The sequence below is a fragment of the Mangifera indica genome, chromosome 17, assembly GCF_011075055.1.
Source record: "Mangifera indica cultivar Alphonso chromosome 17, CATAS_Mindica_2.1, whole genome shotgun sequence".
In the NCBI taxonomy this organism is placed as follows: Eukaryota; Viridiplantae; Streptophyta; class Magnoliopsida; order Sapindales; family Anacardiaceae; genus Mangifera; species Mangifera indica.
Window position 1 is genome coordinate 12,460,764 of NC_058153.1, and position 23,385 is coordinate 12,484,148.

General features: G+C 30.2%; 2 protein-coding genes and 3 long non-coding RNA genes across 6 annotated transcripts; 4 read left to right on the plus strand and 1 right to left on the minus strand.

Annotated features, from left to right (window-relative positions):
* Positions 1-637: 637 nt before the first annotated feature.
* LOC123200272 (receptor-like protein 9b) lies at positions 638-2,798 on the plus strand. Its single transcript, XM_044615413.1, has 7 exons — positions 638-992; positions 1,646-1,783; positions 1,853-1,927; positions 2,009-2,161; positions 2,243-2,389; positions 2,480-2,626; positions 2,794-2,798. Exons 1-7 carry the CDS (start codon positions 638-640, stop codon positions 2,796-2,798), a joined length of 1,020 nt encoding a protein of 339 aa, XP_044471348.1.
* Positions 2,799-5,334: 2,536 nt separating this feature from the next.
* On the minus strand, positions 5,335-7,387 carry LOC123200458. 2 transcript variants are annotated; one of them, XR_006498574.1, is made up of 4 exons: positions 7,088-7,387; positions 6,255-6,474; positions 5,818-5,974; positions 5,335-5,581 (listed from the first exon to the last, which is right to left on the minus strand). It is a non-coding gene; the product is annotated as an uncharacterized LOC123200458 (long non-coding RNA). The 2 variants fall into 2 exon arrangements; XR_006498573.1 differs by having other exon boundaries at positions 6,255-6,420; positions 7,088-7,374.
* Positions 7,388-10,557: 3,170 nt separating this feature from the next.
* LOC123200461 lies at positions 10,558-13,424 on the plus strand. Its single transcript, XR_006498577.1, has 2 exons — positions 10,558-10,715; positions 12,317-13,424. It is a non-coding gene; the product is annotated as an uncharacterized LOC123200461 (long non-coding RNA).
* A 5,123-nt stretch (positions 13,425-18,547) lies between these two features.
* LOC123200273 (receptor-like protein 7) lies at positions 18,548-19,702 on the plus strand. The gene has a single exon (XM_044615414.1). It carries the CDS (start codon positions 18,548-18,550, stop codon positions 19,700-19,702), a length of 1,155 nt encoding a protein of 384 aa, XP_044471349.1.
* A 2,751-nt stretch (positions 19,703-22,453) lies between these two features.
* Positions 22,454-23,288, plus strand: LOC123200462. The gene is made up of 3 exons (XR_006498578.1): positions 22,454-22,652; positions 22,821-23,005; positions 23,083-23,288. It is a non-coding gene; the product is annotated as an uncharacterized LOC123200462 (long non-coding RNA).
* Positions 23,289-23,385: the final 97 nt, after the last annotated feature.

Here is a 23,385-nt window from a genome sequence, read left to right on the forward strand (position 1 = left end):
ACAATTATTACATCTTTCTATAAATTAGCTAGGGTTGGATGTTAAATATTATTGTTGAACATCCAAGAGATGTGTGAATAAAAAAAAAAAGAATTAATTTAATTGTAAATAAATCTTTGTAGTTGTCAATCAATTACATTAACTTGAAAAATAAGGTTATATTCACAACATTCAGTAAATTTGAACTTGACGTCCAAAATGTGTTAGGTGTGTTAGGTATTTTTAAATTAGACAACAAAGTAATTATAAATTATAATTATTAAGTATATATTAAAAAGTAATATTATGCATATAAATTAATTATACAACCAAATTTTCACAAATTGATGTGAAAATTTAACAGTTTTTTTGGGTTTATATGCATAATATTATTCATTTATAAATTTCCTTCATTTTAATTGTTTGATTTTACCAAATGATATTAACTGTATATTTCATTGCTTATAGACTGAGTTGAGCAAAATATAAATTTCAATTGGGTTACTGAAAAATTGTTGATATTCAATTAAAAAAATTATATAGAAGGAAAAGACCTGGAAATGCAAGAGAAGTGGGGGTCTCATTGTGTTATAAATAGAGTGAAGGCAGTGTGTTCTGAGTCACAACTTCATTATATAGTTTATTATTCTGATCAGACATGGGTTGTAAGTGGCTTCTGGTATTGTTTGTGATGAAGCTGGTTTGTTTGGTTAAGGGGTGCTGGGATGAAGAGAGAACTGCCCTTCTTCAACTTAAACCTTTTTTCAATTATTATAATTCTGATAACAAAATTTTCAAGCTTTACAATTGGGTGGAGAATTCAAACTGTTGTAAATGGGAAGCGGTTGCGTGCGACAGCACTGGTAGAGTCATTGAACTCACTCTTTTTGGAGGAAGTTATTGGGATCTGGAAGAACTTCGATATCTAAATGTATCTTTGTTTTCTCCTTTCCTACAACTACAAAAATTGGACTTAGATAGAAATAATATAAGCGGCTATGTTGAAAATAAAGGTCAATTGTCTTTTTCCTTTAAACTTTATTATTTCTATATTTAGCATCACATTTATTTTTTTGTTAATTTCTTTCCATCTACCTAGTATCATATGATTTTAATAAAATTTGCAAATTCCTCAAAAATTTCTCCTTTGCAATGAACTTGCTTAAAACCTCTGATTTTCACTAGCCAACAACATATATTATTTGTAAACATTTAATAAAACTATTGAGACAAGTCCTCACAAAAATAAATGTTGAAAATTTACCTATTGATTTAATTATATTTTCAATATTTTGTGAATAATTTTGCAATACAGCATATGATTATATACATGAAGCAATTTATGGGCTTGGAAATGTTTGAGTAGCTGCAGGCTTCGAAAGGCTATCAAGTTTGAAGAACTTAGAGGAACTAAAGTTAACCGAAAACAAATTTAAAAATAACATCCTATCATCTCTAGCTGGTCTCTCATTAAAATATTTGTATCTAGATGTGAATCATTTGAATGAGATTATTAATATTCAAGGTAATTAGCTAGCTTCTCATTCCCATAATTTCAACTTTTTTTCTTTTTTTTTTTTTTTCTGAATTTATGATATAATTAGACATTTTAAATAAAATATATGAAACATAACTTAATTTTGTGAAATTGTTTGACTATTTTTAGGTTTGAGTAATTTGGAGTATATCAATTTAAGTGGTAACAACCTCAGCAATATAATATTATCATCTTTGGGTGATCTCTCTTTGTTGAAATCTTTGTATTTGAATGAAATTGGATTGAATGGAACTGTTGATGTTGAAGGTAAGTATGATAGAATTTCTCCTGTTCATATGATCAATTTTTAATCAATTTTATTTCATTTATCACTAGGATTATATTCCTTGAAGAACTTAAAGGAACTGGACATGAGTGGTAATAAGATTGACCAATTTGTAAACTCCAAAGGTAAACAATGATTTCTTTTCATTTCTTGGTATATATTATATTGAAGATTGTTGATTATAAATTTAGTTTTTTATCGCATAGATTATGGAGGCTTGAAGAACTTGAGTATCTTTTATCTAAATGATATGGAAACTACTAATGCAACTGCCCTTTTCCTATCAACATTGATGTCATTCTCCTCGAAGACGCTTTACCTTTCATATAATAATGCTACTCAAACAAAGATTACTCAAGGTAAGAAATAAGTTGAAGTCATGATGCCAAAACAGAATTTTTGACAATTTTTCAATTACTTATCTAGTGTTATTTTAACAGAGTTGCACAATGTGACCAGCAGCTTGGAAGAATTGTTCTTGGATTCTAATAAGCTCCATATAAACTTTCCAAATATTGTTAAAATATGTCCACTGAAATATTTGTCAATAAGCTATTGTGAGTTCAACGGCTTCTCAGAAATTGAAGGTATATAAATAATTGTGTGACATGCTATTCAGATCAATTTCCATATATATAACCTAGAGTCATTTTAAATATGTTGCTCTGTTATAACAGAGTTGCAGAATTTGACCAACTTGGAAGAATTGCACTTGGATGGTTCTAAGCTCCCCAGAAGCTTTCTACAATTTGTTGCACCTTTTACTTCACTAAAAGTTTTGTCAATGAGCAAATGTGAGTTCAATGGCATCCCGCAAGTTCAAGGTAAGTAAAAGATTAATTACAATGTGCTATACATTCAACTTTATTATATGTGCAATGAAATTCACGAAAATTCATGTCAATATTGTAAGTCCCCTTAATCTAAAAAAATTGGAAAGTTTGGAGATGGATTATACTACTCTCAACACAAGCTTTTCTAAAATTTTTAGGTTGAGAACTTCTCTTAAAACATTATCATTGTCTCACTACGGACTTAATGGCACAGTGGTTGAGCAAGGTTAGTAATTTGCTCATATTCTTTCTCCTCCCCAAGTCAAAATTAATTATAACTAAAATGACCTAATGAGAATATAAAGAAATTACAAGTATTAATATATATAAAATGGTTTTTAATTTTAAGCTTGGAGATTGCTATTCTACATTCTGTTGTTTAAGACATTGGATTCTTCGTAAATAAAAGACATGTTTCATTACAGGCTTGTGTGAGTTGATGGATTTGGAAGAGTTCGGTATTGGCTATAATGATTTAACAAGTGTCTTACCTCCATATCTTGCAAATTTGACTTCACTTCAACTATTAGATATATCTTCCAACCAAATCACTGGAAACATCTCCTCATCTCCCCTTGATAACTTAAAATCCATTGAAGTCCTCTACATTTCAGACAATCTCTTTCAAATCCCAATTTCACTCAATTCATTTTTTAATCTTTCAAATCTCGAAGCTTTTGAGAGTGAAAATAACCAATTATATATTGAAACCTTATTATATTCCATGACCCCAAAATTCCAGTTGAATTCCATCAGATTATATGGTTATGGAAGTGTTGGCACTTTTCCAAAATTTCTTTACCATCAACATGACTTCCAATATGTTGATCTCTCTCACATTAACTTGATTGGTGAATTTTTGTATTGGTTATACAACAATACCTAATTGACATCACTTAATCTAGTTAATAATTCTCTTTCAGGAAATTTCCAATTGCCATTTCGATCTCATATGAATTTATCAACACTAGATGTCTCCTTAAATTTCTTCCATGGTCAAATTATGACGAATATTGGTGCAAAACTACTAGGGCTAATAGTTTTAAACATTTCTAGAAATGATTTCAATGGTAACATTCCATCTTCTCTTGGTAACATGAGCTCCTTGCTAAGTCTAGACATATCAAATAATAACTTGTTTGGTGGAAGACCTGAACATCTAGTCATAAGTACCTCACTAAGAGTACTTATTCTATCGAACAACAATTTGCAAGGCCAAATCTTCTCTAATAATTTTGGCTTCACAGTGTTACAAAGTTTACAATTGGATGGCAATCATTTTAGTGGAAAGATTCCAAAAAGTTTGTTAAATGGCTCTTCTTTAAAAATGTTATATCTCAATGATAACAATCTCTTAGGTAAGATCCCAAGATGGTATGGAAATCTATTACATTTGGTTGATATAGTGATATATAATAATCAACTTGAAGGTCTACTTCCAAAGGAACTTTGTCAATGTCAAAACCTGCAAATTTTGGATCTTTCAAAGAACAATATGTCTAGAAGCTTATTGCCTTGTCTTAGCCAATTTAATATCAGACAAGTTCATTTGTCGAGAAATAGATTAAAGGGACAATTAGAAGATGCTCTCTACATTAATAGTTCATCCTTGGAGGTCTTAGACCTTAGTTATAACCACATAGAACGGTACATTCCAAGTTGGATTGGGAAACTTCTGTCCTTACGTTACTTGATCTTAAGTAACAACAATCTTGAAGGTGAATTACCAACTGAATTGTGCAATTTGAGAAAATTACGCTTGATAGATCTTTCTCAAAACAATCTTTTTGGTAAAATCCCTTCTTGTCTAAATTTTATTACCCTCTCTACAGGAAACGAGAATGATGAAAGTTTAATTTGTGAAGTTTAATTTGTGAATTTTATAGTATCTTGGGAGTTATGATAAGCGGAAAGGAAGAGTCGATACAGTTCACTACTAAAAGTATATGTTACTCTTACAAAGCAAAAATGCTCACATTTATGTTTGGAATTGATCTTTCATGTAATAAATTATTTGGTGAAATTCCTCATCAAATTGGAAACCTTACAAAGATTCATACTCTTAATCTTTCTCATAAGAATTTGACAGGATCAATCCCAAAAACATTCTCAAACCTCAAACAGATTGAGAGTTTAGATCTTTCTTACAACAATTTAAATGGGAATATCCCTTCTGAACTAATAGAGATAAACACTTTGTATTCAATGTGGCATATAATAATTTATCAGGCGAAACACCTGAAAGAATTGAACAATTTGCAACCTTTGAAGAGAGTAGCTATAAAGGAAATAAATTTCTTTGTGGATTGTCATTGAATAAAAGTTGCGACCCATTGGAATCACCATCGTTAGCACCAAAAGCTTCATCAATTATTAAGAGAGATGATAGTCATTTTGTTGATATGGACATTTTCTATATAAGTTTCTTGGTGACCTACATAGTTGTGCTTATAGCATTCGTAGGAATTTTGTATGTGAATCCATATTGGCGACAAACATGGTTGTCTTGTGGAGATGTGGATGTTTTCTTGCTATTACTTTGTTATTGATCATCTCACACTATTTTGTCATTGAATTATATTGTAATATGTATATATGTCAACTTTTTATATTTCAATGTAAGGTTTTAAAGTCAAGTTATAAATGCAGTTTAGAAACCTAAACAAAATTCTATGGTTTATTAAATCTACGCCAGTAGATTCAAGAATAGCAAATTTTAGATTTCAAGTTCTTATGGCATTATTATTCAAGATATAAAAATATATCCAACCAACCCCACAAGCATTCCTAGAAGAGAAATGGAATAAGGAAATTTCCATACTTGATTATCATCAAGGGAGTGCCACAAGGCACTTGATGTTCGAACAAAGCAGTAATGGTGTCCAGAATGTGTTCTCCAACCATGATGAACCAGAACACCATAAAGAGTGTACCAAAATCTCCTTCCTGCATGCACAAAAGCATAATACAAACAAGAACTGATATCAGATCCATAATATATTGATTATAACTTAACAACAGGAAAAAACAAAATACAAACAAAAAAATGAATCTAATTTGAAGCTGATATTAGATCCATGATATATTGAACCCATGCTGGAATTAAAACTATTGCTTCGACAACATTTAAGCTGATAAATTAAAAACAAAATGTAGCCGAAGACAGTAAAAAGTTCACTTACATAGGAACCTGAATGATTCCCTTGTAGCATTATTTTACTGCCTCATACAACTCTGAATGACTAGCATGAGTTTCCCAAACTGCCCTCAAGCTCTCTGCCCTTATTTTCTTCAGCTGCAATCTCCCTCAGGCTGTCTTCCGTTATCTTCTTTTTGGGCCTGCAAACAAAAGCTTTAGTAATTAGGCTTCCATCATTATCTCTTCTTTTTCAAATACTCATGTGCTAGAAAGGACACATGCCTAAGTCATTTTAAATTCAATATCATGCATAACAAGGGGTTAAGAAAAGGTGTCATCACCATGCTTATATATTTTAACACGAGCTCTATAAACCTTAGATTTTCTTAGGCTACTTCCATAACCTAATATCATCCAAATTTATAGTGAGTAGAACAGATTGAAACAACTATAACCCAATCATATCAAATAAAAGTTTACCTAGAAACAGAATTGATGTAGAAATATGCATGCCTATATAGTTTTTACTGTGTTCATGGAAGTAAAAAGCAGGAAAGAACTGAGCAGAAGAGAAAGCCACTCCCAAGAATTTTGATGCTTGCCACTCTGCAAGTATGCCGCAAAAACGCACCGTCTATGTCAGATACTGCAACATTGAATTGAGAAAACAAGTATTACCAAGATTTTCAAGACCAGCACCCTGTAAGCCATACATATTGTTATGTATAAGTTTCAAAGTTCAACACAAAAACAAGCTAACCACAGCTATAACCTAAAAAAAGCCATACATTTGTCATTGAAAATTTGACACCAGATTTACTCAAAATACCAAATTCAACTAAATTTTAAGTCTTTGAGCTGAAATCCCCAACTAATAACAGATATCATCTATGATCTGAATTTCATTATCACTTTCATTGCACATTCGTAAAGACATTATGGACTACCAAAATCATTACTTCCAGTAACTATACTGCAATTTTACTCCCGGCAACATAGCAATTCCCCTCAATTGAAGCCGTGAAACTAACAAATACACATGAACAGATACAAAAGGCTCATTCAAAAATAAATAAATAATAAATAAAAACCAATGCTATGTTTATGGAGGACTAAAACCATAATGTTATTTACTGTTACCATACCGGGACTTCACTCTTAGTAATATGCCAATTGATCTTCAATAAAACTAAATCAAACTACCCAAAGCAACGAAACTAACGAACTTCAATAAATTATCATTTCAGAAAAAAACTCGTAAAAACCCATAAAAAGCCAAAAAAAAAAAATCTTGGCAAAGTAAGCGCACTCACAATTTTCCGAAAAGTCATCCTAAAACTCATCTTTTGCTCCGACCCACTTGGATTCAGCGTCTCCAAGTTAAAATCCCCATTTTCGCCACTATTACTAAGCCCATTAAAGACTTTTCTGGCCGGGTGAAACTCGATCCTTCTTTGAAACCCAGAAAAAAAAGGGTATAAAGTAATGGGAAATTCGGGATTTTATTGAAATGGGTGTTGAAAAAAGTAAAGCAGAGCTGTTTTGGCTCCTGCGAAAGGGAAGAGTTTATGTGGAAGTAGGAGTATTAAACCCTACTCCGTAACCGTGGGGGTTAACATTAAGTTTTGTCTTGTTTTGGACCACTTGATTGAGAGATGTTCTCAATAATTTTCGAGTCCACCAGATCCGAAGATGGTTTGGACTCCATATAATAATTTATGAGAATCAATTTCAAGGTTGACTTTTAAAGGAACTTTGTCAATATGAAATCTTTAAATTTGGACCAAAGCTTACTATCTTGGGTTTGCCCTTCACATATCAAACAAATTTATTGATCAAAAAATAGATGATAAGGTCATTTAAAATATGTTTTCTAATTAATACTTCGGTCTTATCTATAATCACATAAAAGGGAATATCCCAAATTGGACCGGATAACTTTTGTCCTTAGGTTGCTTAATCTTTAATTAATTAGTAACAATATCAATCTTGAAAGTGACTTATCGCCTTAATTATACAATTTGAGAGAATTACACTTGATAAATCTTTCTCAAAACAACTTTATATGATAAAATTCTTTTTTGTCTATCTTTAATTGCCCTATCTAAAGGAAATGAGAATAATAAAAGTTTAATTTATGAATTGGAGATTGACAAGTTTTATTGCAAAGAGAAGTGAATGATTGATACAATTCGCTACTAAAAATATATTTTACTCTTATAAAACAAAAATGCTCACATTGTTGTTTATAATTGATCCTTCATGCAATCACTTATATTTGGTGAAATTCCTCATCAAATCATAAACCTTATAGGGATTTATACTCCTAATCATTCTCATGATAATATGACAAGATTAATCCTAACAATATTGAGAGTTTAGATTTTTCTTATAAAAGTTTAAGAGGGAATATCCCTTATTAATTAGTATAAATATACACTTTATCTCTATTCAGTGTAACATATGATAATTTAGATAAAATATCTCAAAGATTTTGACAATTTGCAATATTTGAAAAGAATAGTTATGAAGGAAACAAATTTCTGTGTGGATTATCAATGAGTAAAAGTCGCAACCTATTAGAATCACCATCATTGGCACCAAAAATTCCTTCAAGTAATAAGGGTGATGATCACGATTTTGTTGATATGAACATTTTCTATATTAGTTTAGTGGTGAGCTACATGCTTGTGCTTATTATTTTTTATTTTTTTGGTAAATACATAGTTGTGCTTATAGGGTTTACCAAAATTTTGTATATGGATCCACATTGATGGATATAGTTTCTTATGGAAATGTAGATGCTCTCTTACTCCTATCTTGTTATTGATCATCTTACACAATTTTATCGGTAAATTGTATTATCACGTTATATGTATATATGTCAACTTTTTATATTTCAATATTTGATTGTAAAGTTAAATGATAAAAATAAATCTATTGTTCTTTAAAATATCCAAAATTTCAAGTTTTTTAGGATTGATAAAATTCATTTGAAAATAGACTTTCAAGTTGATTATTATATATTACTATATCAACCAGTAAATATGATAGATTTCCAAACTATCTTGGTATTTTACCTGAAGACTGATATCATTGAGACACAAATAAACAAGAACAATTTAACATACTTTTTAGAATCTTTTCACTAAAATGATTGTCATTCAATTGTATTCTTAATAATTTTGTCAAGTTTAAATTATTAGAGAATATATGATCTTGCAAATTGTTATTTAATAGAATAAACACTTTTTAGTAAAAAGCAACTCATGTTTAAGATTTTAGGTATCCCACAAACAAGTAAAGTTTGATACGTCCAAACTCTGCAAGGAGCTTACATTGCCAAAAGAAGATGGAATGTTAACTTTGAAAACATTTATAGAAACGTTTAAATATGGTAGCCTTGGTAATTTTGGTTTTGAGCTAGAAGTCAAGTCCAAGTTGAGTTCAAGTTGCTCAAGTTCGGTTCTAAAGTTAGAGATGAGTGTTTGCATGCATCAAATTAACATAAATATGACTCTTGATTAAAGCAAATGACTCTTGAAACATAACAAACATAAATTGTGACACTTCAGTCATAACAAACATAATTGTGATATTTTAATAATAAAATGATTTCACATAATTAGAAATTTGTCAAAAACCCTCTCCTAAGCTTGCATCAAATAATTAAAAGACATGTTTTGATTTTTATAGATTCATTTCTGCGTTGTTGTTGAATAGAAGTTGTAGCCCATTAGAATCATCATCATTGGCCCAAAAGCTTAATCAATTAATAAAAAATATGATAGTGATTTTGTTAATATGGACATTTTTATATAAGTTTCATGGCGACCAACGTGGTTGTGCTTATAGCATTCACTAGAAAATTTGTTTGTGACTCCATATTAGGGACACATGCTTTTATCTTGTGGAAATGTGGATGTTCTCCTGCTACAACTTTATTATTGATCATCTCACACTATTTTATTGTTGAATTATATTGTAATGTTATATGAAAATATGTCAACCTTTTTTTTTATTTCAATATATGGTTTTAAAGTCAAGTGATAAATAAATTTATTATTCTCTTAAATATCAAATATTTTAAGCTCTAGAGATTGACAATATTCCTTTAGAAGTGAACCTTCAAAATGATTTTAGACATCACCATATCAATGAAATATAATAAATTTCTAAACCATCATGAAATCTTATCTAAGAGATCATTATCATTGAGATACAACACTAATAGACAAGAGCAATTTAACACAATTTCTAAAATTTTCCACGAAAATGATTGTCATCCAATTGCATCAAATTAACATAAATGTGACTATTGATTGGAGTAAATAACTCTTGGAACAAACAAAAACATAAATTGTGACACTTTCACTACGGGGAAAGATTGTTAAGAATGGTTAGTCACTCCTTAGTTCGTATACTGACCCTTTGAGTTAGAAGTGACTATAGAAATCAATCGACTGTCAGTACAGAGAGACAAACTACATGGTATGGTCACATCTTTTAAAATGACATGAGGTAGCAAATGATACAGACGAGGCATCAACTTAGTTGTGTAGACCTTGATGGAAAATTGACTAGTGGAACAAGTTGTGCGAAAGGAACAAATGGCTTATATATATACCTAATTTTAAATACTCAATTAGATACTTAAATAATATATTATTATATAATTAAATAATTTTAAATTAAAAATAAAACATTTAATAAAATAATTTTAAATTCATTCAATCAGCGGTTTTCAAAAAAACTAATTTGTTTCTCTCTCAACAAACAAACACGCCCTTTCTTGACAAACTCACCCCTCTTTCTAATTTTGCTTCTGCTACAGCGTCTAGAAACTAAAAGCGCTACTTCGACGTGAAATGGCGTTGCTTCGACGACTCTTCTACCGGAAACCTCCTGATGGACTGCCAGAGATCTCCAAGCGAATTTACGGTTTGTTCTTTTTCTTCATTTCATTTTTTTTAAATTTTTATTTGATTATTTGTGCTGCATTTGGTGAATTGTGATTGTTTATCTAAATTATTATTGAAATCGAAATGAGTTGAAGATATTAGATTTTAGTTTTTTTTTCCTCTGTGTGTGTGTGAAATCTTTTGAGCTGATTTTTTCGCCGCCAAATGCGGCTTTATTGACTTTGTGAAATTAAGGAAACAGTGTTCGATTTTCATTTGAATATCATTCAATATTAATATTATCGCATTGCGTTCTGTATGAATTGGCATTGTTGTTTTATAAAGAAGAAATTAATCTGATGTTAGAGTTGTTGAATTGGATGTTGAGTATTATGTGCTGGCAAATCAAGACTTTGCGGTGATTTGTAATGGATAAAAAGTTTTTGGTCTTTTATTTGCAATTGGTTGAACATAGTCTAATTTCGATTTTTGAATTTCAGTTTTTGAAATTGGTGGAGAAGGGAGATTAAAGAACTCCAATTAATTGAATTTACTTGAAGTAATTGGATTTGTGAATTCTATTTAATTTCGTAGAAATAAAGAAAAAAATGCATGTTCTTTTGGGATTATTTTAAGAAATAGAATTTTGAATAGTGAATTGAAAAAAAAAGTGTAAAATGTGGCTGGAACAGAGAACAGTTTTCTGATCATACAATAAGATACTGAGAATGACAAAAGTTAGTGAATGCATGGAAATGTAACTTTGTCGAATTTCAGTATGTGTTGCTGTGATATTGACACACCTAGAATGAGATTTCAAGAGATTAGATTAATACAATTAAAACTTCCAGAACTTAAAAGACATAATAGTCAATATCAATTGGTTATTGTTAGAAAGAAATCACATGGGTGGTCGAAATGTTGAGCTCCTTGTACATGCAAAATGAAGGGAATGTAGTTTATGAACTTTCAGTTTTGAGAGAGAGAAAAAAGTATTTATATTGTTAGTAGAAGTTACTATCTTCAAATAGAGTTGTTCTATTTAGAGGTAATACTAGATCCAGTGGACTGGATGGTTAAATTGTTCTATTTAGAGGTAATACTAGATCCAGTGGACTGGATGGTTAAATTAAGTTCCCTGAAAACCAAATTGCTTTGTTTTAAAAAAATTGGAAACCCAGGTTTTGTTGACATGGTTGTCTGATGGTTATAATCTTAACCACATATCCCTGTGTCATCATCCTTGACCCTCAAAAGACAGTGGAAAGAAATAAAATCATTCTAGCATATCATCTTCTCAATATAAAACATAATCTCAGTGCATTTTACTTTACAACTTATTCTCGTAAATTTCCTCATACAGAGACATGATATAATAGAAAATATTTTTTCATCTATTATTTTATGTGACCTTCTTGGACATTTACAACTTATAAAGTTTTATCCAACAAAGGATGAGATGGACCTACTTAAGGTAGAATGAGTTGTTATCAGGTTATATTTATATTATATACTTGTTATTTGTTTATATTTCATCCAGCAAACTTAATGCCTAAAACCAGTTACCTCATGATATTGTTGTAATATTGTCTTCTATCTTCTTTTAGTTTTGACTTACAATGAGTTTTTGGTTTTGTTTAGGGCTACTCTGGAGAAAAGGAAAAGTTGGGAAAATGTGAGCAGGTCTGTCAATTCATCTTCACTTTGTTACTTCTTGTCTTTATTCTTTTGTCAAAATGGCAATCTGGTATTGACTGGTATTTAGCTACTGCATGTATATCCTCTTTCCTTTCTTTTTTACCTCAAATGCTTCTTATTTGTGAGCCCTTGATTGGAGTTATGTAAGATAGGGATTTAAATTGGAACTTATTGCATTTACCCTGCCCAACCTTTTATGCATCCAAATTTTTTGTTGGAACATTCATGCTTAACTCTTTGTATATAAATTTCTATATTTAATTTAAATTTGAATTCTTATTATTTGGATTTTCTTAAAGAGTTAGTATCAACTTGAGTAATTATATACACCCCAAATAATATCCCAAAATTCACATCCCAAATGATGTGTCATCCTATTTGACGCTGCCATATCATTCACCGCCTCACCCATTTAGTTTCATGTCACCACCACATAGGATTACACATCACTTGGGATGGGAAATTTGAGGTTACTTTTGGGATGTGTAGTATCATTGGTCATTGTTAGGAACCCAACACTGTTCCAATTCTAAACCATATTAAACCAAGTAGTTGACAAACAAAAACAGAGATGATAGTTTGTAATATATGTTGAATGTTAGTTGTGTTTACAAGAATAACAATTCTCTTTCCTGTACACAAATAAGAAAACAATAATACTCATGCGTCCAGTTATTCGAGAAACCGAAATTGCTCCATGAATTTCCTAGCTTTTGAGAGGCTAGGCAGTCTCCCTAATTCACCGCAGGAATTGTGAAAGTTGAGAAGATTGCCATGGGAACAAAGGTTGTAACTGCAAGCAACTTCAAAAAATTGTTTAGTTTGCTTATTATTAAAGATGTATAACTTGGAGGAAAATAAGCTACGAAGGCTTCATCTTGGTATCATAAAATAGCTATCATAAATCCCAATTGATATTTTGGTATTCAGTATAGGTTTATATAGTCGAACTCTTTTATATATTGGCCAAACATAGTGTTATAAAAGAGCTCTTAGTTGCACTTGACAGGACATAAAAGGCTTGAATTGAAGCTCATGTTCTTTTGATGAAGTTTTCCAAACACCTCAATTTGTATAATTTATTTGTACATATAATTTTATTTTATATACTCATGCCCAACTTAATTGTCAATAACATGCGACACTCACCATGTCTTCCTACCTTCAACTTTATTTCAATTTTTTCAATCAAATTTTAGTATAAATTTCATTAACTTGTATGATTTTAATAATAAAAATGATTTCACATAATAATAAAATTAGAGGTACAAAAATTATTTAATAGAATTTTGGAAATATAATGTTATTTAGTTTGTGAGATTTGTTCGTCTTTTCAATAATTGTTCTTAATTTAAATAACACAGCCAGCGTTTTAGCAAGGTTATTTAGTCAGCAATGGTGTGCTTTTTATTGCATTCCTTAACTGTGTGTTTATATGATAAGCTTAATTTTTTTAATTTTTTGTGGCAATTTATAAATAAGATAGTTTGATTCAATATAGAGTCAATAAACTTGAAATTTTGAGCAATGAGAAAAACGAAAAAATAGAAAGTAGCTATTAAAAATAACAATTCAAAGTTTAAGGTCTAACTCTTATAAAGTTTTTGAAATTTGGTAACTTTGAGATTGACAAAGACATTATAAAAGAAGGTCAAGTCTTGTTGTTCAATTTTATCAAATCGATTAGTTCATAGTTCTCTATCTAATTATTCAAATCAATAATAAGTTACTGAATAGTAATTACATAATATTATTTTATATATCTAATAACATCATTAAGGAAGTATCCTTTGTTATTTTTTTTATTATTTTCTAAAATAAAATTGATAATAAAAAATAAAATGGACGAAAAATGTTTATATAATTTATATGGGTGGATTATCAATGAAATATGTCTTAAATATATTTTATTAAATTTAGGTAATATTTTTACTTGTAAAATAAGATGGTGAAACAACAATTTTCAAGTTCTTTTTAGAAGTTGCAATATGATATTTTCTTCATAAACTTACACAGTGTCCCCATAGTTTCTTTTATTATTATTATTATTATTAAGGAAAATATTTGTATTTTTTTGATAGTTGGTGAAAAAGATTATATTGAGTAATGGTTCTTCAATTCAACAATATACTGTTATTGATTTATTTTTAACAAGATTAATATTTTTAAATAAGATTAATATATTTTAACAAACTCCAAAATAACTGTAGCTAATCAATTTATATGGTGAATGAACTCCAAATGTATGATTTAATAATTTTTTTGGCAAGATTAGAAAAAAAAAAAAAAAAAAAAAGAAGAAAGAAAATCATGCCTAGAAAATGCACCACCCATAAGTAAGTTTTCAAAATATGAACGAGAAAAGGAGACAATTGTGCTAACTTATGATAAATAAGAAGTTTTCATGTCATTCAAAGGTTTCGTAAATTATGGTTGCCTAGCAATCTGCCATAGAATGCTTGGGTCAAGTAAACGTTATTGATGTTTCAGAGCTTGTGTTTTGGTTGAATAAAAACCACACTTCAGAAATTTCCTATATAAAAGACAAAATTTTCAATATTTATCATTGGAAGTACTCAACAAATACAATTAGTATTGTTTGTTTTGTTTTGTTTTGAAAGCAAAATGATTAGTTTAGTACTAAATAATGTAAGTTCAATCACTTTAATAAAAACAAAAAGCAAAGTTCGATCCAAATATATATATATATATAATTTGATACCTCTACATGTTGATACGGCATTTTGTAATAGTGTCAAGCCTGCCCATCTGTTCTGTTACTTGATTAAATTAAACGGTGAAAAAATAGTGATCAATCAAAGAATTAGGACAGTAAAGAGAAATTTGAGATGGGATAAACTACAAGATGTCATTCCTCCAGAGATTGGTGAACTGAAAAAACTGACTCATTTTCTTTGTGCGTTGATTCATCTATTTATTTGCATTTGTGTGAATTTGAGACTAAATTTTTTAAAATGCCTCCAGGTCCCTGAGCTTCAATAATTTAAGGGTAAAATTCCTAAAGAGCTTTGCTACCTGTTTAATTGGGCTTATTCCATCAGAGATGGGTACCTAACAGAACTTAAATTAGACATTTGTCATATTCTACTTTTCTCTGTTGTAGTTTTCTATTGGAATGTTTCTTGCGTATCTCATTCTTGCACCTTGTATATATTTATCATCCAGTCTATTTTTCAGCTACTTCCAATTTATTTGCAAGCTGAAAAATATTTTTTTATGTTTCCAGGGATGTTTTAACATTTATTTAGTGGGTACGACTTAGGAAACTTGACTGATCTGGAAATTCTGCAAGTTGAATTATCTTGTGTGAGCTACAACTTAGGACATTTTTCCTTTCAGCTTTTATTTATTGATTCTAGTGTTATGGAATTTGTTTAATTTATCATTTGAATCTTCACATGTATTTATCCCACAACAAATTGGCTGGAGTCATACCATCAACAAATTGGCTGGACACCACCATGCAACTCTCTTCGTCGCACGGTTTTCCAACGCACCAAAAGAAAGAGGAGGTCTAAGATAATGCCAGAAGGGATCCGAAAGCTGAAGTTGAAGAGTGGGTGTTAGATTGCTATTTTTGAAAGTTCTGGGGGGTGGTTGCAGTTTGAAAAAATAGAAACCTATGTTTGGGGGTAAAAATATTACTTTTCAAAGTTTGAAAACTTTAGGAAAGGGTGAAATGTTAGTTTCTAAAACCTAGGGGAATAAAAAGTAATAAAATTTATAACTTTTTAATATAAATAGTAAAATGATCATTTTACCCCTCATTTCAACAGAAATAATTAATAGAAGTTGGGTCAAGGGTGGGAGTTTGGGCTTTTCAATTTTCGTAGATGTGCTTTTGAATTTGAGCTAAAATTTGGGTGGAAAATAGTCCTTTGGCTTTTATATTAATGATGAGACTTTTTTTTCCGTCATTAATACTTAAATGGTTTTGTCAAAATGCCTAAGACTAACTGCTCTAAGTAGACATTTAATTAACTTGTACAATGTTTCAAGGAGCAAAACCATTTAAGGGTTAATTTAAAGTGACTATTGTAATTAAGCTAATGAAATAATTAAAATTAAGTTTTACCTAGAAAAATCCTACTACAGAAGATTGTTAGAGCATTGTCTACATTAAAAATCTTCTTTGCTTGTATTAGTATCAATAATATTCTTTATGAACTTATTCAAATTAAAGTTACTATCTTCTTAATCAACATAAAGAGGAAATGGTGAAAAATAAATATATAAATTATATTTGAAACTATAATAATAATAATAATTAAATAGTAGAGTTACCAATTTGACCTAACAACCAATCTCTGCTGCAAAAAAATGTTTTGATTATATTGAGTTAGTTTTGGGTACCAATTTTTGGTATTAGTGTTCCCAATAATAATAAAAATTCAATAGCGGTGTTATTAATTTTTGAGTTAGTTCAGGTTATTAGAATTAGTTTTGTGTCAATCCAAACACACCTTAATTTTTTTAGGGTCAACCCAACCTAATCCAAACAATTTTTCATGTCAAAAATCATAACTCTAACCCAATTTCTTTATATCATATCATAGTAGATTAACAAGTCATGTTAAATTTTGTTGGAGCTATTTCATAGGCTCTCAATTGTATGGATTGAAGTTATATGTTATTAATTTTTTCAACTAATCTAAAAGTCTAAATTAGTGTATCATTTTCAGGAAAACAAACTGAACTTTCTTACTTATTGGAAGTTGCATGTTTTGTTCCTGTTTCAAAGACTTTTGCGTTAACATAAATTTTTAAAGTTTCTATAAATGCATGATATTCATAAATATTTAAAATTTAAATTATTTTCTTTCTAAAATTATGTGAAATACTCCCCATTTTCCAAATTTATCAACAACCATTGCTTAGACTTGTGAGAGAGATAATTGCATTATGAGTTTAAATTTGGAATTCCAAAAGGCTCTACCGTCTTAACAACTATTGACCAAGACTTATGTGTTTGGAAGAATCATATAAAGATGCCCATCTCTTTAATTTACTCAAAATAATCTTTTTCCAACAAACATTAATTACAGTGAAAATATTTTCCTTAATTAGCCAAAAATTGTCAAAAAACTTTCAATCAGTCAGCCAAAAATTGTAATTACTAATTAGTAACTTATTATTTGTTTAAATAATCAGATGGGGAATTATGTGCTCATGATTTGATAAAACCGAACAGCACAACTTAACCACTCTTAATAATTTGTATCCATCAATTTCAAAGTTGCTAAATTTCCAAACCATTTTAGGGGCTAGATTTTATTTAAATGGTATGACTTTGAATTATTATTTCCCATCACTATTAAATTTCTAATCTTTTCGTTTTCTCATTGCTCAAAATTTCAAGATTATCACTATTAAATGTTGACTCAAATGTTTAATCCAACTGTTTTATTTATGAATTTTCATATCTCATTGCTCTTGATTGATTAACTGAATCACGTTATTAATGTTGACGTGTTTTTATTTTTTTGGGTTAAAATTCATACTTATTCAGTTTACTTCTCATTAGAACTACTCTAATCACCCAGAGGTATATATAGAATATGAATTAATAATACTTGTAGTATATTTATTATAAGCCAACTCAAGTAGACTTAGCAAACATTTATCACTTGAGGTTCGTGTTAAGTTTGTATTCAAATTAAAATCTATATATTCATAAAATTTCTCTTAAAAGTACTTTGAGATAATACCAATTTCCAAGAAACTCTAGCTAATGAGTTAAAATAAAAGATGGAGATTTAGTTGCAAATCAATTTCATCCAACTAAGATTACAATTATTATGAGAGAGTCTGATTGCAACATGAGTTGAAATTTGAAATCACAAAAGGCTCCACCTTCTTAATCCAAGATTATGACACTTGTATATTTTTTAGAATTTGAGCTTATAATATTGATAGTAAATCCATCATGATATGCCTATATATTCATCTCATGCTTAGAACAAGATCTTCACAATCAAATCTAGCTACTTACCTAAATTATATATGGGGTTATCATTATTTTTCTTCTCATTTCGACGGATAATTCCTTGGCTTTTATTCCTTTATTTTTCAATACTTGTTCGCTTCACTTGTTGTGCACAATCACTCTGTCACAATGATGAGCGCTCTGCCTTGTTACAGTTGAAGGAAACCATGATTATCAATAAGTTCGCTTCTTCTGATCCTTTTGCTTATCCCAAGGTTGCATCTTGGAAAGTCGATAAAGATTGCTGCTCATGGGACGGGGTCAAGTGTAGTGAGGTTACTGGTCATTTGGTGGAGCTTGACCTCACTAGTAGTTGCCTTTATGGTTCTATCAACTCTAGCAGTAGTCTCTTCCACCTTGTCCACCTCACATGGCTTAGCTTGGATGATAATGACTTCAATGGCTCCAAAATCCCTTCTGCAATTAAGAACCTTTCTAGGTTATCATATCTGAGCCTTCATTATTCTAATTTTTTTGGTCAAATACCATCAGAAGTCTTACAGCTCTCAAAGTTGGAGACTCTTGACACAGATTCTAATTTTAGCATGAAGCTCCAAAAGCCAAGTTTAAGAAGCCTACTTGAGAAGTTAACTCAGCTTAAAGTCTTATGTCTTGGTTACGTCAACATTTCATCACCAATACCTGATATCTTGGCAAATTTATCTTCGTTGATTGACTTATCTCTCAAAGGCTGCCAATTGCAAGGTGAATTCCCTGTAAAAATATTCCAATTGCCTAACCTTCAAATGCTCAGTGTGCGGTCTAATCCAAATCTCTCTGGATCCTTGCCAGAATTTCAAAACAAAAGCCCCCTGGAAGTTTTGAGAGTTGCAAACACAAGTTTTTCCGGTGAGATTCCATATTCAATAGGGAATCTTAATTCCTTACTGATCCTAGAAATAAGTTCTTGCAAATTTTATGGATTGATTCCACCTTCACTTGGCAATCTTACCAAGCTCACTTATCTTTACTTAAATGACAATAAACTTTCTGGTGAACTACCAACTGCCTTTGGAAATCTTTCTTCTTTAGAACAATTAGACCTTTCTATGAACGATTTTTCAAGCTATGATTTTCGTTCATTGTCATGGATGGCCAAGTGTGGTAAACTTACTTTTTTAAGCCTTGTAAAGACCAACTTACATGGTGAAATTCCCTCTTGGCTCATGAGCTTAAATACCCTTGCTCAATTAAATTTGAGCGAAAATGAATTAAATGGTCCAATCCCTTCTCAGATTAGAAACTTGACGCAACTGAATCTTCTTGCACTTAACTCAAATCAATTGCAAGGCCCATTTCCTAGCGCTCTATATCACCTCTAGAACCTTGAATATCTTTTTCTTGATTCAAATAATATGAATGGCATAGTGGATCTGGACACGATTGCTTCTAAACTCAGAAATTTAGAATATTTGAGTCTCTCCTCAAACAAATTTTCATTGCATAGTGATACCAATGGCCATACTAAATTTCCAAAGCTTAGTCATCTTGGATTGGGGTCCTGCAACCTAAGTAAGTTTCCAAGCTTCTTGCGGAATCAAGATCAATTAACAGACCTAGACCTTTCCTCAAACAAGATTGCAAGCAAAATACCTAGATGGTTTTTGAATGTAAGTGTAGATTCGTTGCAAAACTTGAACCTTGCCAACAATCTTTTAACTGGCTTTGACTAACATCATGTATTGTGTTTCTTTTCATGTTCTTGCTAGTCTTATAATTCTTAAATAAGTTGCAAGGGCAATTCCCAGTTCTGCTATGATTGTCCACATGGTTTGTCGATTGGCAAGTTTCTTTCATGGTGTAAATGATTGGAACTTTGAATGTATTGTTGTTAAAGTTTGATGAAGATAAATATTTCACATGGAAGATTTGTGTTTTTTGTCTAATTTTTCTTTATCAAGTTTTCTTTAGTTAATTTTATTTGTTAGTTTAAAGAAAATTTAAAAGTATCTTAAAAAGTGATGCTGTCTTCTCTGATAAATTTCTAATCTCATAATGCGTGAAATTTGAACCTCTAAGATCATAAAACTTTATAGACATCTTCAAGCATACGTATACATGAAAGGAATTAATCGATGTACATTTGAGTTGAATGCTAATGCAAGTATAAACAGGTAGCCTTGTTTAGTTGAATGATTAAGGTTTCATGTATTAGTAAAGTAAATATATGCTACCATTATTAACTATCAAGTGGAGTAATACGACAAGATGTTTATCAACAAAGATTTTCTAAACCACTCCAAATTGCTCAGTTATTAACCATGAGGTGTACCCAATAGCGTGGAATTAAGTAAAATTGAGATTTAGAAGAGATTGTTTCAAATGTTAAGGACTTTTGTAGATACTAAATTTTTGAAGGGATATGATGAGATGTTTCTAGTAATCTGATTTAAAGAGATATCTATTTGTTGAAATAAAGTCAAATTTGAAAGACATGGAGATAAGATACCGGTAAGTCATTTTAATCACTATGCAACTCTTGCAAATGGGCCATTTCACACAAAGCCTAAAATGAAATAAAAATATGTTGTGTAATTATGATGATAGATAATATAAAAAAATATAGAGAATATTGGTAAATCAAATAATCTCCACTATAAAAAAAAGGGTTTTTTGTGAAAGAAAATTAATAAGGAAATAAATGTCTTGTCGTTATAATTACTATTTTTATAACTTTAACGACCAAATGTATGTATTCTCATTAAAATTAAATAAATTTATACTTCTAATGATGCATTTTTAATTTTCTCAATAAAAAAACTTGCAAACCCATCATTATTGGTCTTATAAATATATAAAAAACTAATGATTGATACAAACCAAACTACCCGAACACCCCTTTCTTCATTTTCAGACATTTATATATTTTTTTAACCAACATAAACATTTCTTGATTTAAGGATGAATTTCATTCAAATTACTTCAAGTTAAATTAAACAAATCGAATTTAAGTTAAAGTTTGAATTTGTTTTCATAAACAAAATGATTTCAAATCACTTCAAATATTTAATTTTGAATCAATTAAAAAACAATTAGTAGAGTAATATTATGTATACTCATTTTTAGTATACAATTTATGTACATAGATAATGTATCATTATGTGATTAAATATTATTTTATTTTTAATTTAAAATCATCTGATTATATGATGATATGTTTATATGAATTTTATATATATATATATATATATATATATATATATATATATATATAGATACACATAATTGTTTAAACTTGTCATAGATAGAATCCTGCCCCATTTCCCGTCAAAATCAATATTTCGGATTAAAAAAATCTTGGGCATGGGCATGAGCATGGGTTTTGGCATAACACGGATGCGTGTAATGCATGTATGTGAAACATGTCTCATGAACAGTATTTATTTATTTATGGTGTGGTTTTCTACTTTAGTTGGAGGATATAAAAGGAGAAAGGCAAAATCGCTGAAAATACGATGGTAATTAGATAAATTATTTTTCTCCCTCTACTCTCTCCTGTCGCGTCTTCTCGCCCTTTCTCCATCACTTCCTTCAATCTAGGTCTAAATTTTAAATTAGATTTGAATTCGAATTCTATCTTTGGATTGATTTGATGAATGTGTGTAGCAAAATCTAAAATGACGAATATTAAATTATGGCAGGATGGCCCATGGATGGAGAATCCGGACGAATTTTACAAGGTAATTAGATTGTATGTTAAAGTAAGCTACGAATTTTTGTACTCCGGGGGCTGTGCAGAATACTGATTAATTACCTCTATAAGAAAGCTGAAGTACATTTGTGTTTTTTGTGCTCAAAATTTGCCGACTAAATTTTTTGCATAATAGACTGTTAGTGAATTGAGGCTTCTCTCTTTCGTCTTTCTGTATAGTACTTGACCCATTATATGAGAAATTTTTGAACTTGTGTTGAATGCATATATTAGGATGCAGATCAGCGAATAACTCAGGATTTGGAAAAGTTAACCTCTGATCTGGCAGGTTTAGTGACTGGTATGGTTAAGCCTTCTATTGACATTCTCTGGTGAGCACTTGTTTCATTTTTATTTTATATTCATTTGGTAGCAATCTATAAGGTCTGAGTTGGAATTGAAATAACTTGAGTATTCATGCAACTTCAAAGGTTTACTTGGAGAATGAAGCTCTAGACAGGTCAGAGGGGAGTTGCCATACTCAATGTGTATATGTTCCTTGGTTTTGGTTTTCTTGGGACTGTTGCTCCTGACTTTGGTGATTTGACAAGTCGAGAAAAACAACTTGAAGGAACCTTTAGGTAATTTTATTTTTGTTTTAGCTTTCTTATTTGCTTTTGCCGAGTTTTACATGATGATTCTGCACACATAGAGATAGATACTTGAGCTTTGTTCTTTTTCTTCTTGACTTCAATTCTTTAATCAAAGTTTTTTTAATTCGATGACATAATCTTCTTTTATCTTTCCAGCCATGTTTTTTTTACCAGGTGATTTTATAACTCTGAATCTTTACTAGCAACCTTTGGGCAATGGACAAGGTTGTAGGTGAATAATTTCATGTCATTGTACTGGTTATATTCTTTCGGGTTCCCCCAGCTGAGTTGGAACATTTACATCAATCCAATCCTGAAATTGCTGATGCTGCTGTCATTTCGTAAGTACCTAGTGTCTATTTTTTTTCTCTGTTGAGTACATCTGCATACACTTGGCTTATATAATTTATGTGTGCAGGATCATGACTATGTGAAACTACTAACTTTCTCGCCAGATCTCAAATACGACAAAACATTCTCTTGTTCAGTGCTTCTGAACATTATCTCAAGCAGAAATTTTCATGTTGTTTGGTGAAACAACAGTGCATGTATGGTTTATGTGATATATCCTAAGATGACTTTATCTACATGAATCTGGAATTTCTTAATCACTTTAACCACTTATCTTCCTTGCTTTTGTCTATGCATTGTAAATGTTACCTAAAATTATTTGTTTGAAACTTTAAACTTAATTTGCTGTATAAGATGATTGAAGCATAAA